This window comes from Apteryx rowi, unplaced genomic scaffold, assembly GCF_003343035.1.
Source record: "Apteryx rowi isolate R43461 unplaced genomic scaffold, aptRow1 scaffold_12, whole genome shotgun sequence".
Taxonomy (NCBI): Eukaryota; Metazoa; Chordata; class Aves; order Apterygiformes; family Apterygidae; genus Apteryx; species Apteryx rowi.
This window is the reverse complement of record NW_020447419.1, coordinates 2,988,361-3,002,598: the sequence shown is the minus strand read 5'-3', so window position 1 is coordinate 3,002,598 and position 14,238 is coordinate 2,988,361. Positions and strand designations below refer to the sequence as shown.

The 14,238-nt window shown below is 39.7% G+C and overlaps 1 protein-coding gene across 1 annotated transcript in view; it reads right to left on the bottom strand.

Annotated features, from left to right (window-relative positions):
* Positions 1-14,238, bottom strand: part of ERBB4 (erb-b2 receptor tyrosine kinase 4) — a 380,218-nt gene that overhangs the window by 153,533 nt on the left and 212,447 nt on the right. Inside the window, exons 11-13 of the mRNA XM_026088236.1 lie at positions 13,988-14,187; positions 2,864-2,996; positions 456-549 (exon numbers count right to left, since the gene is read on the bottom strand). Coding sequence (XP_025944021.1) covers positions 456-549; positions 2,864-2,996; positions 13,988-14,187 — 427 coding nt within the window. The remainder of the gene's footprint in view (positions 1-455; positions 550-2,863; positions 2,997-13,987; positions 14,188-14,238) is intronic.

The following is a 14,238-nucleotide window of genomic DNA, read 5'->3' as shown; positions in this document are numbered from 1 at the left end:
CACGCTTTGTGGAAAAAAGATAAATGAAATTGTAATAGAATAGGACTGAATAGAGTATTATGAATAAAAACAAAGATAAAAGAGGTCACTCAAAACACAACTGAATACTACCCGTCATTTAAAAGTGAAAGAAAGAAGCAGCCAAAGCAATATAGGATGTTGCTACATACAGGAAACAAGCAATTTTGTGCATCTGCACCAGTAAAGCATTAAGACAACTCAGGAAAGAAAAGGATATTACCTTTAAAATCATTTTGTTAAGGACTGTGATCCAGGGGAGTTTACTCTGAGCAGCAGAATTTTACCCCCACACGCAGAATATATATATATATTTTCTGCTTTTGTCAACATTATCTTTCAATAGCCACTCCAATTCCGTAAACAGAGAATACCTGTGCTTTAGCACACTTCAGCAGCCTTAACTTAGCCCACAATATAGCGAATGTTGTTCTTACCGGCCCATAGCACGTGATCATATTATCTTCCATCTTTTCACACTGGGGATCACACTCCACACAGACAGAACCATTTGCAAACTCTCGAAATTCCCTAGGGAAATATTTTTCAGACAGGTTAGGAGAAAGCAAAAATTGAGACTGAAACAGCTAAAATGGCTGGCTCTTCACCTGGTGGAATTCATTTCAGCTGAGATCACTTCTTTTAATGGCATTGCACTGCTTTACACAAGCTGAAAACTGGGCCCCATCAGCAACATCACTCACAGGCAGGTGAAGCAGCAGACATTTTGTTTGACAATATCAAACTATTGGGATTTTTTTCTCCTCATGCTTTAAGAAATAAGGACCTCATTTACAGGAGGAAATTACTCATTTCTCTGTCTGTATCTATGGAATTGTCACTCCAAAGTCAAATTCAGGGAGCCACTTGGTACATGTGAGACATCATCATCAGATAGGAAAGTATTACAAAAGCACTGATTACAGTTTTCTTTCTGTTGTTTTTGTTAAGTCTGTGTGAACATCACCATTTGAAATCCCATTCTCCAAAAGGCTCTTAACCGTTTCATACACAACCATTCTAGACTAAAGTCTGAATCTCAAAAAAATAAAATAAAATAAAATTGCTCATTAATTTCACATATCTGCAAGAAACCATCACCCAGGTGATCTTTTTCATTGTAAACTGCTTATAAGGGGGAAAAAAAAGTAACTTCATATTTCAATTTGTCAGCTAACCTCTGGCAAAGTTGTGACATCTTCATGACACAATTCATCCCACCATCTCCTAGGATGAGATGAAGTAACATCTGAACAGGTCTTTCTCTCTCCATTAACCAGAGAGAGCCTACATAACTAGCTCAGACTGGACACCTAAGCTTTGCGATGAATGCCATCTTGATGCATTAAACAGTTAGTGGAGCTACACTAATATCTCCATAAAGGAGAATGTCTCTGTGCTTGATTAATTGATGCCCTCTGCTCCTCTACAGCCATTAGGACCTATTGCAACAACCTAGCTGAGGAAAACCTCAGACAACTATTGCAAGGAAGCTGATCCTCCTCTAGCTTTGGAGATAAAGCTTTCCTGTTGAGGACTGAAAGAGAAGACAAAGACACCTACCCTGATGTACTGGAGCTGTTCTGTGAGATGAACACGCAGAGCTCTCAATGGAAAAAATACTTCTCCCCAAGCCCAGGTCACAAATACCATCCCCCAATCGCTACAGTTCAGAAATCCTGACCTGAGAGCCAGTCACGCCACGTGAACACAGAGCCTCCTAGCAATGTTGCTGAGACATGCTTCATGTTGGAACCAGCCAACAAACAATACAGAATCTCATTCAGTTTGGCCCAATTTATTCTGGTGCACATGAGAAAATAATTTTGGCCTGCAAATTTGGGGGTGGGAGGTGGCTTTTAAGCACATAAAACTGTACTCTGACAAGGTTTTTTGCATGCATTCTCCAGAAAGAAGAGTTTAGAGTATTTTCAAGTACTTATGCGAGTTCGTTCAATAACCTCTCCATAACAGTCACATGAATTGGTATCCAAGGCAGGGAAAGAAAGAGGAAAAAAAAAAACATATAGTGATTTTATTTTCAGTTAGGACCTTGAGGGGGAAAAAAAACTAAAATCATTTAGGTGTTTTATCCTTATTATAAAAGAAGTGCCAGGGACCTTGCTATACTGTTACATGGGAAAAAAAAAATCCACCCCTTCCCTCCACAGCTTACTTATTAATTTCTCCTGCTGCAACTAACATAAGCTGTTTAGCTTTATTTTTCTGTTCTAAGAAAGACTCAGTCACCTTTTGTCTCTGTGGTGCGTGGGTCTACCCCCCATCCATCCCCTAGAAAAGATGGTGCACATGCCTCAGTGGGAGCAGGAAAGGAGGGGAGAACTCAAGTTATTTTTATTATTTACAGCTGCGTACAAATACACAGTGTATTATGAAAAAAGAGAGAGTCAGTTTTCCTTCTCTGAGGTCCTTATTCAGAGAATTTCTTTACCACATGCCTAAATCTAACTGATCTGAAAGTACGTAACTTGATGCTATTYGGAACGGGGGTGTCAATATTCAAATAGAGTTAACAGGGTGTTATTTTCAGATATCTAAAAACAAATAGCTAAAACAAATTCTTCACATTTTCAGGAATGCAAAAGCTGCAACAAACTTGTGACRTTTCCTGAAACTTTAGCCGGTAAAACACTAGGTAAATCCCTCTATTCAAGTTTAGATTCTGAAATGTTTAAACTTATCCCACAGCATATTTTACTCCAAATCAGTAATGCTGCCAATGAAACAAAATATTGCTTAACGTAAGAACAAGGTAACTTATTCATTTAAGTTCTGAACAACATAATCAGCATCTTTAGGGAAAAGAGCAAGGGAAGCATCTTACCCATCATAGAGATTACATGAGTCTATGCAGGTCCTTCCCCTGATGAAGCGCTTGCAGGAGAGACACTGGTCTGGCCCTGGTCCCCAACAGCCATCACTTGAGCATAACTCATTACACACCATTCCATCCGCAGCTGCAGACAGAGAGCACACTGTCATTAAAGTACACAGTCCTCCAAAATCCAAAAGGGAAAATATTTTATCCAGCACCCAAAACAGAAGATACTTCCCTCAAAATAAATGACAAGAAAATCCCTCGCAAGTCAAGAACCAACTCCTTCTCGCACACAGCATAAGCCATGCAGAGAGGAGATGGCAAAATCCCATTTAGATTCCAATTATGAATGTTTGCATTATTCCTCTAATCTTCTCATTCTTGTGGAGGGTTAAAGGCCTCCAACCTTGACAGCCTTGAAGATGTCACTGAATTTCAGGCTCTGTAAGGGGAACACATCCTCTACCTTCATCATTGTTCCTCTAGAGGAGCAAATCTTTCTCTTACCCTGCCTGATGAACTGTATTCTCAAATCAGGTTAATAAGATTACCAAAACTATTCAGCACCGAACCCTTAACAATAAAGCACTGATTATGGAAGCAATGATAAGCCAACATCAACTGTTACCAAGTCCATCACGCCTCAAAGTGTCATCAGAGAGCCAATGCTCAGAAATTAAAATGAGTTTTCCTTGTTTGAAACAAGCTATTTTGCAATTGGTAGAAATGATTCTGGAGAGCAGGCTAAAGGGCTCATGGATATGTACAGTATACCACAGAAAAAGAATCATGATTTTGGTAACGGGAAGCCATGCCTCACAAAGCAGGAAACGAGTTCTGTGAAGCAACCATGTAGACAAGGGAAATCTGTTTAATACAAGGTGCTTTATGTGGAATAATGCCGATGAGAAGGAGAGAAAAAAAAAACACACAACACCACCACACAAACCCAAAGGTTACTTTACATATAGAATAATAGGCTCTGAGCTGACTACTGCAACTCAAGATTACAACTTAGGTTTAACATCATACAATTTAGGATTAACATCAACAGTTTTATGAAATGCCAGGTCAATATGCAGTGATCAGAAAAGCTAATCAAACGCTGAGATTTTCTAGAAATAGTATAGAGAAAAAAAGAAAATAATCATCTTACCGCTACAGAAATATACTGTGCACCCACAGTTTGAGTACTACATGCAGTTCTGGTCTGTTCCTTTTGGAAAGGATATAGTAGAATGAGAAAAAGGTTTAAAAGAGTTTAACAGGTTTAATCAAAACTATGGAATGGCTTCTATACCAGGAGTAAATAAACTAGCAGCCCTAGAAATGGGTGAGGAACAACATGATAAAGATCTCTAAAACCATGAATGGTAAGAAGAYGACACACAAAGAGAACTGTTTGTCGCTTCTTCCAAGCCCTTCATGGGCATTCCAAGATACAAAAACCTGAGAGAGTTCAAATCTGAGATTTTTCTTCATTCAAAGCGTAGCTTAAGCTGCAGAATTTCCTGACAGGGAGCATTGCCAGAAATTTACAGGATTTGAAAAAGTAACTGGCCAAGTTCATAGAAGGGTTAGTAAATTAAAATACAAAACACTACCTCTGAATCAAGGACACCATGAAATGAAACTTATGGATGATGGGAGAAAGTTGAAGGAAATTATCACTTACTGTGACTTTTTAATTGTTAATTACAAAAGCACCTAAAGGGCCAATCAAAGAGCCTTTTGTATTAAACACTATTAAGTACACAAAACAAAAAATCGTCTCTGTCTCAAAACCAAAATTCAGTTTAAATAAACAAAATGAACATAGGGTGAGGGAAAGATTGTTTCAACCAACACATTAATTCTACAATTTTATTTTATATAAATTCTTCACTACATAAAGATCTAAATGGAATAATAAAAGATGGTTTCAGGTGGGACAGATGGAGAAAACTAGCAATGAGCAAAAGGAAACAAATGTTCTCTCTCCAGCATTTGAAGAAGGTCCAGTTACTGTGATTCAGTCAAAACCTGGCACCTTGAAAGGGTAGATCTCTCAATCTGAATTCACCCTTGCACTATTTGAAACATTTTATCCAATTGGAATTAATCCACTTGGAAATAACCTGAGGGAAGTATCAAATAATAAATTAAAAACTATGTTTGTTGGTAGAATTCTTCTGAATCCCCTCAAATTTCTTAAAAAGAGTATGTCCAATCAGGAACACACACACACAAAATATACCTATAAAACATCAACAGTGTATATATGGCACACATTTACAGAGGGGCCACAGCAAAATCAAGAGAAATTCCTCTTGCAAAATGCAAAAAGTCATCTGGCAGCTTTATATTAAATAAATAAAAACAAAAGAAGTAGTTCTGTCTGACAGTACTTTTCTGCATTTCTTCCAATACAGGAAGATGCTTTGGGGAAAAAAACTATACCCTACTTTCATTTCAGGATACCTGATGGTCTTATCTCCACTGCCAAGGCTAGAAGAATGCAGTTAGATATGTCCACTACAATCTTCCGTAACAGTTAAAAAATACATTGAGTTTTAGTAGCTAAGAGGCACAAAGCCCTTTAAACCATGAAAGAGTTAGCAGGAAGATGCTTCCTGCTCTCCATAGCATGTTTTAACCCTGGTTATTCTGTGCTACCGCATATAATATACCACGTTTCATTTCTTCTGCGTGCAGAAGCATTGGCTCCATCTTAATGTCACCAGTCAGAACACCTAATGCGCCCCACTAGGAACCCACTGAATATCTGTCACAGCAGCCTACTGTACAGCAGAGCACACTGCTTCATACAGTGCTTCTCTCTTTAACTGCTCCTTAATCACCTCTTTTCATCATGCAGCACTGTTTGATGTCAGCACCGTGTTCGTCAAACACATCTTTCTGATCTATGCGGCATGTTGCGCTCGTGTCCTCCTCTGTTTGTTACAAGGCAATTCCTGCACCTTTCTCCTGGAGGACGCTCATGCCACAATAGCAGGGGGGCTTTCCTTTGATATGCGCTAGTTATCCTATCCTTCCTCCCACTGCCATCCCACTTTTTGATCACTGAATTTATTATACAGCACTTCTTAGGGGAGAAAAAAAACYGCAATAACTGCATGCAGGGCACATTTAAGGCTTCCCTTTTCCAGCCCACATAACAAGGAGGCAGGAGGAGTGAAGCATCTCCCCCATTTCCTTTGTTCTTGCAGTTGGACATTTTGACTTATCGAGATTGAGGATGGCAGCTCTGCATTTACTTGCTCCTTTTTCTGCCCAGAACATTTTCATTATTCAGAGCTGAGAAAGGCCATTTCACCTTTATATCTTTCCAAGCAGCTTGACAACTAATAAAAGACTTGATGTTCTCCAGCCCTAGCAGGCAAACCTGCTAGCCAGCATGCTTGCTACCTGTACAGTGCTGTTGCTGACTCTGCATGGCTCTGCTAGGCAGCACCTGTAATTCAGCAGAATCTGAGCACTATTTTATTCAATACAATACCACAAGTAAGCTGGGATATGAAAAGTCTGCATACCTATGTCTTATCAAGGCTGGAATGCCAGAATAATTTTTCTTTTCTTTTAAATCACATATATTTTCTTAATGACAACACCCAGAAAGCATTCAGAAGTATCTTCCTTCTTCTTTTGCCTCAAAGCACATGTCAGCTACAGCCAAACATAAGATAATATAATTTAAGAATAATTCCACGTGGCCATTTAATTTCTGTTTGAATGCAGTAACTCTCACAGATTCCAGCACAGTAACTAGAGGCCTGAGTTTTTTAGCATGCCATTACATAAAAATGTCTCATTCTCTTCCCACGAAAAGTACTGTAAATCAGGAGTCATTCTGTTGAGGTCCAGGTGAAGGAACCACACCATTCAAAGCCAGTGAGCAGAGACGAAACGCACAAGCTCATCAATACCATCCTAACCATAACTTTTTTTTTTTTAAGCAAGGCAACATTTTATAGCATCTGCCAGACCTCAGTAGCTCCACTATGTTGCCACTGACTAAACTTCTCAGAAGTCAAAGGAGTTACACCAGATCTTTGCAATAGCAAATGCTACATACATTGACAACACAATGTTTCCTTTTGCATCTATTTTAGACACACCATTTATATTTCAGTCTCACATTGCCTTTGTATGGTATAGTTCAGGAGGGGCACTGACTTGGTGTTAAAGACCAGGTCTTCCTTGTTTCATGTTCATTGCCTACAGGAGCACCCAGGAGCAAGTTCTGCATGATCCAGCTAGTCCTCTTAAGGGCAACCCCAATTGCGCCTTGGGATTTAGAGCACACTCCAGCACCTCACGCCTAGCCCTGCCAATCTCCCTTTATCTCATCCAGTCTTGTGACGTGACTGACATTGCCCAGACAAATATATGAGCCCTGCCTGACATTGCCTGTTACAAGGACACATGGAATTAACAGACAATTTGAGCTTCAGGCTCAAGTTGCACCCCCCCGATCCCCCCCAAAAAGCCAAACAAAAAACCTACCAAAATACACAAACTTGATAAACAAATAGCTTTATTTTTCCAGTCAATGACTGTCTTAAAACACTTGCTTTGCAGGTTAAAAACAAAAAAGAACTTGCTTTACAGATCTCYGTTCTCATTTCTGATCATAAGAACAATGTCAGTTCTTCTGTTTTATACAAGCTGGCAATCAAAAGGCAGTTTCCTATTTGCTTACTCACCTTGTTTTGTAACTTGAAACTTTGTTTTTATTACTAGTGATTTGCTTTTCTTTACTGTTATCAACTGTTAGGATACTCTAGGATCAGAATTTCTTTACACACACACAGCATTACACTGAAACGTTCCTGCAAATAGCAAGGATCACTATCACAAGGCAGCTCAGGAAGTATACTGAGTGAACCTTATGCAAATGAAACTAGAGAGCTTTTCGGTGAAGAAAACCATGATCACCCTATTGAAATCTATAGCCAATACAGGGCCTGCAGTGTATGAAAAAAGACAACAGTTAAAAAAAACCCCACTATTTCCTTCTGCTTATTACTAAGTCATAGAAATGTTTTCATAAATGAATCYTGTCAAGAAAGGAGTGATTTTTTTTCCCCGACAACTTACAAAACCTCTTCTTTAATTACAGGGGAGATAAAGAAATGTTTCAACTTTAGATGCATTATTTGGCATTTTCATGGATTGAAAATGTTCTGAAGCTCTAGTGTATCACATGGCTGTATGTGGAAGGAACGAACAATATTGCTTTTGATAGGAACTCATTGAGAGTTTCAGAACAAGCATTCATTCTCTATTAATGGGGTCACACAGGTTAGAAGCAGAAAGGCTCAATGTGCTTCCACAAACTAGATGGAACACAAGAAGATTAGCTATCTAAAAAAAGAAAAATTATTATTTGGCTATTTACTTATGGGCCTGATCCAAAGCTCCTTGAAATCAATAAAAAGCTCCCGCAGACTTCAATTAGCTTTGCATCAAGCCTGATAATGAATGCAATCATTTATTCAAGCTGTTAATTAGTGGCTAAATTGATACAATTCATAATGATCACATTTAAACAACCTTTGCTTAGAAAGGTTTCACTGTACACTGCAGTGGACTCAAGCTGAAAGGTGTATTTAAATAACTTTGTACAGAAGAGTATTTTTTCTAATTTATTTAGTGTGTACTCATATCCAACATGAGTCACCTCTGATATTGTTCCATTAAAAAAAAAAAAAAAAACTGTGCTGAGAAAAAGAGTGATTTGTTCACTTCAGCAGAGAGCAATGGTAAAATCTAACTACCAGAGCACAATCCTAGCAAGTAACTTTATAGTCTTTATAACTTTACAGTCATTCATTCTGCATTAATAATGTTCATTATGTAGTAAGTTTTATGCATAAACTGTATGTAATATTACAGTTTATAGTATTAGAGAATTTAAAGTATACATTAGATGAAAGCTCCATGCACCACATTTAGATAAGTGCTCTCCAATTAATTTGCACTAGGCTAACCAGTTTGAAGATGCTCATTTGCCACCTGAACTCTTAAACAACCTTTGGAGATACAGTCAGACTGTGCTACAGGTACAAATGGCTGTTGAAGCCTCAACTTGTCCTTGCATCATCTCTTGCAACCCACCCGCAACCCCAGTCTGTCCCGAGGACTCTCACGGGATCTGCGCTGCTCACAAGCTTCTCGCTCATAAACACGTACTGCCGCCCTTTCCACGGCGCTCAGCCTCAGAGGTACCGCTTCCTTCGGTGTGCCCTGTGCACTTGAGCTTGGACGCTGACTCTCCTATCCCTGAATGTGTGTGGGGAAGGTGGGAAGCGAGAGAACATACTCCTGGGTACCCACCCACCTGGATCCTGCACGAGACAGTACTAGCAAAATAATATAGTCACAACAAGGAATTGTGAGGTTTAGGGATTTTTTAAAATAATAATAATAATTAAAAAMCTCCTCCTATATTTGCAACATTCTACAAACAAGTGAAGCACACAGGGTGAAAGTCTACCCTAGACTGACTTTACCAGCCTTTGGAAAAGCCTTCTCAGAGGTGGCCTTCCCTTTATACGCAAACTCACAAAATATTTGGTGACTACTTCAAGATTCTTAAGAGGTGGCACAAACAGCAAAATGAGATCATTCTGAGGGCCAGGAACATAAAGTACAGTTTGTGTCCTGGACAATTCTGTAGCATTTTCCACTGACTGAGATCCGTTGTCTTCACTTCATCTTCTTCACTGAAATAATCAGAGTCCTGCCAAACTCTACCGATTAATATGTCAGTTATCACAAACAGGAGACATTACTAGAGACTGAACTTTTCCTGAAGTATTTAACTCCCTCAACAACTTTCAATATTTTCTCACTGACTTTAAAAGCTTAGAGACTCAGCTGAACACAGCATTGAATAGTATGTGAAAGAAATCTGACGCCGTCATCAGGTATCTTCACAGAGTATCATCACCTATTGCGATGTTTCACAAAAGTCACTCAAATATGATGCTGACTGGGGTATCTTGGAAGCTGTTACATGAGCTTCGTGTTTGCTGGAACTTGCTTTAAACCGTTAGTAATCACTACGTAGGAGGAAAGTAAAAACAAGCTGAGGATGACTCAGCAAGTACAAAGGATTAATAATTAACATACCAGAGAGTGGTTTTAATAATTAACCTGGTCCATAGTTGTTTCTTCATAAGAAACAAACAAACAAAAAAAACTTTAATGGATGCTTTTTGCTAACAATTCACACTCTGCTAGTTACCATGCAAACAGATAGTATTTCCACCACAGAGGTTAGGTCCTGATCCTGCAAATATTTACTCATCTATTTACCTTCTGATGGGTCTTATTTGTCACTCAGAGAGGCATGGGCATATGCCCAAGCATCTGCAGGATCAGGGTCTAGAACAGGCAAGAAAACCAAAAGGCAGGAATTCAAATCCTAGTGGCTTGCCCTCGGATCACACACATTCAGCCAGTTGAAGACTCTGAGAAAACTCCCCAAAATCCCAGTCTGATGACCTATCTTTTAAATCACAGCTGTTTCAAAAGATGCTGAAGGATTGCACCTGGCTCTAAGGGACAGTTCTGTCTTGCTGCAAGCGATTTCAAAGATTTTAGTTAGATACCTCACCTGCAACAGAACACATTAACTCTAGAGGTACCAATGGATGGAGCTGAAGCAGCAGGATAGCTGTTTGCATGTAATGCTGCCTCTCAGAAGGTCACAAAACATTAATCAGTTCATTCACATGTATGTGCACAGAGAGAGAAAAACACTGTCCCCTTTAGGATGCAGGAAGTTAGCTATCTAAGACACTGTTCTCTGATCAGTCAGAATAATTTGGGCCCTAGCCTATATTCATTAAATACAGTCCATTTAAGAAGCACAGGTTAGAGGCCATATGCTCCATGGTACTGTAGTTTACACTGTGACTTGCTGAAGTGAAATGAATAAGATTTGTTCTTCTCAGGAAGTAAAAACAAATTCCATGCATAAAATTCACCTTGGAGCCATTTATATTCCATTGATTTCTTATATGGTGTTAAATTTCATAATATCTTTAAGAGTACTTTTCATCTGGAAAAAGAAGTCTCTATTATAGCAAATATTCAACCAGTTAAATGTCAAAATAATTCAAATTTTCCCTTTCTGTGCAAATGTAGTGACAAGACTTACGATGCAAGAGGCTGATTTGACAATAGATCCAAGTTTCCATTTGCTCAGGAATCCCATGTTTCAGTACTTGTGGCCACTTCCAAGGCATCCAAACTTAGACATCACAGGAGAGGGCAAAGAGGTATTTGAAAAAGGAATCCTGACAACCAACATGAGAATATCTTCCAAGCTACCGTGTTCTGCTATGTCCCCAAATACTCAAAACCAGTGAAACTAATGAGACACTATTCCATGGAGGGAAAAGCACTGGATGAAGTTCACCTCAACCATTTTCCATCATCCTCTAACATACGGAGCTTCAAGCAAAGAGGAACCACTGCTCTATGAGATATGAGGACTATATTACCCTATTACTGCTTTTTTCATTTTCATACTAAATCTCTAGGGATGGAAGAGAGCTGGTTGCTGTTTCCTTAAATGAAACATTATTATCAACCTGCTTTAGCCAATCTGCTGTTTGAAAATGGCAGAGGGCACCAAGAACAAGATATTTCTCCCCCAGCCAGCAGTTTTTTGCGTGGTAGTGAAAGAATACTCATATGCTAGAGAAGAATCCTGTGCTGTCCAGAAAGTTCACAGGTCCATATACCTCACAGCAAGATGGGACCAGTGGGGCCTCAAAATATAACCCTATTGATTCCTGCATAATCGTCAGGACTTTGTGCTTCTTCAGCCACATTCTGTTCTGTCCAAAAAATCCCCTACATGAAATCTCAAAGGGCTAACACTTCCGGTCACGAAATACAAAATCCACCTGGTACTAGACTGCTAGGACAGAACTAGACTTCTCCCGAACACTTGATCCYGTTCCACTCCAACTCAATCAACCAGGGAAAACCAACCAGCACTCCACCATCCCTGGGCAGATGTGATTCCCTTTCTTAGTACCATCTCTATTTGCCAAATAATTTATGTTTTTTTTCAGAGCAGGCTTTCTTTGGGGCGGGCAGCAAAAAACAGACTGCATCTTGGAACTACAGGCTCTATCTGGCAAGACTGAAGGTAGACACTAGCTATTCATGGGAAGTCAGGAGCCTTCCTCCAAGTTTCTAAGGAGCAGACGGTGACAGAAAATGCATGCTTTTCCCTCACAAGGCTGGCTTTATTCAAAGTTCAAATAATATTCACCCTCAGAATAACGCAAAGCAAAGCAAAGGCCTTGATATGGAAAAAATGAAAAACACAACAGAAGCCATTAAGATGATGATACAAAGCTCACAGATTTTGAGCAACTGGAGCTATTCCAGAACAAGATAAAGTTGGAGGAGCTGAAAACAGAGAGAGACTGTTTAATACTCAACAACTTCAGAGAGAGGTGGTGTCATCATCACAGGCTTGATCATCTCTAGATGAGTAGGAGAGCTATCCTACCCTGACATGCAACAACTCAGTTCCATTTACTCAGGCTTTGCTACCTCTTGGCTGGGTTACAGCAGAGCATGCCAGGGCACAAAGCTATTTAGCACAAAGGACACCCCTGCACACCTCCTCCTAACAGAAGTAGCAGCAAATACTGCACTTCGCCACTTTCTGTATTAGCGTCCCACAAAACATTCTACCAAACGTTAAGGGCTTAATCCACAGTGTTACAGCCTAGGCCCAGGACGTGTTTTTACAAATATACCCCAAAACTCCTACCAAGAAAAACTCTGGTCAACATGTGCTTCTGTCTGACATAGCAGAATGTTTTACATTAAAGGATAAAGCATACTGCAGTTTATAAGCAGGACAGTGGCCTGCTGGAGGTTAAGGAATCCTTTTCCTCCACACCCTCTGGCATGATCACAACTTCATTATCTACTTAACAGCAAAAGACATTTCTTTAACCTTCACTTTTTTTTTTAACTTTTATGGAGAGAAACACCAAAACAATAAAAATAAAAAACACAGRCCTACCAAAACAGAACTTTCAACTTCATGTAGCTCTCAAACAGCAGAAGAGATGAGAGAACTAATGGAGCAGAGGTGACATGGACAGTTTCACCCAATATTGGAAGGTACCCTGATGGTAAGGTACAGTGATGAGCACAGCCACAAATTCACTTAAAGCAAAGCAGAACAGGACTTCAAATGGAGGAGGAAAAGAACTAAAAGACTAAGTTAAATGTAGGACCACAGCCTGAAAAATCTCAAAGCAAACATTTCTGGCTGGTCAAGGCACAAACCCAAGAAATATCACTTAAAACATACAGCAATATAATGCATCTCCTCTTGCTAGCAGTCTAACAGATGCTCACAATGAACTACACTGCAGCCACAATATGATTGTATTAATGCAAGTTTCAGTCTGATTCCAGATGACTGAACTGCTTCATCAGCTGCATACAATTCATTTGCTTTTTGATACTGTGATCTTACTTCAGGTATTGCCACATAAGCTTTCCAGAAAGACAACTAGCCCCAACTAAAAGTCTGCTAGTAACCTTATCGGTTAGGTCAAAGACAGAAACAAGGAACTCAGTGATCAAAAACAGTCCCCAAACTGACCTTTCTAAAAAAAGGCAGGGCTGCTTCAGTGAAGCAGGGTAGGAGAAGCGGAAGATGCGAGTCTCATGCCACAAGGAGAGGGGGCTAATTTTCAAAGCGCTCAGAACAGCGCCTTTCAGGAACACAACATTCACTGCCCATTTATTGCCTTCAGAATTCGTATTTGCGAAACTGGATTTCTAATACTGGGAGGTTCAAATCATTGTAAGGGAGCAGTGCCCTCTCTCTTCTCCCTTTCATTTGTTCATGCTTTGGAACACTTCAATTGCCTACAGATCTGATCAGAGGCAGACCGGGCCAAATTCTCAGATTCTGCAGATCATCATAGCACCACTGATGCCCATGGAGCTCGTGCCAAGTGACACCAGCTAGGTTTCTGGCCTGCTCTCTGCACCGCATCCCTTCAGTAGTTATAACATTTTTCCACCAATGAGCCAATCACAGCAAAAAGATATGCACTGAGCAGTACTTACTGCAGTTCTCAGCTTTTTTATTTCGATGAATCACGGTCTTTTGACTGGGCGTGCTGAAGAGGCTGGTCCAGTTGACAGTGTGGTAGTAACACAAATTACTGTTGTCCGTTATGTAGATGTTGCCAGCACTGATTTGCTTCAAGGACTGAAACTGCAAAGAGGTAATGCCTTGCTGCTTTAGGATGAGTAAAGAAAGGCCACTGTCATGAAAACGAGAGAGAACAGGAATTATTGCCAGAAGGTGGAATTTA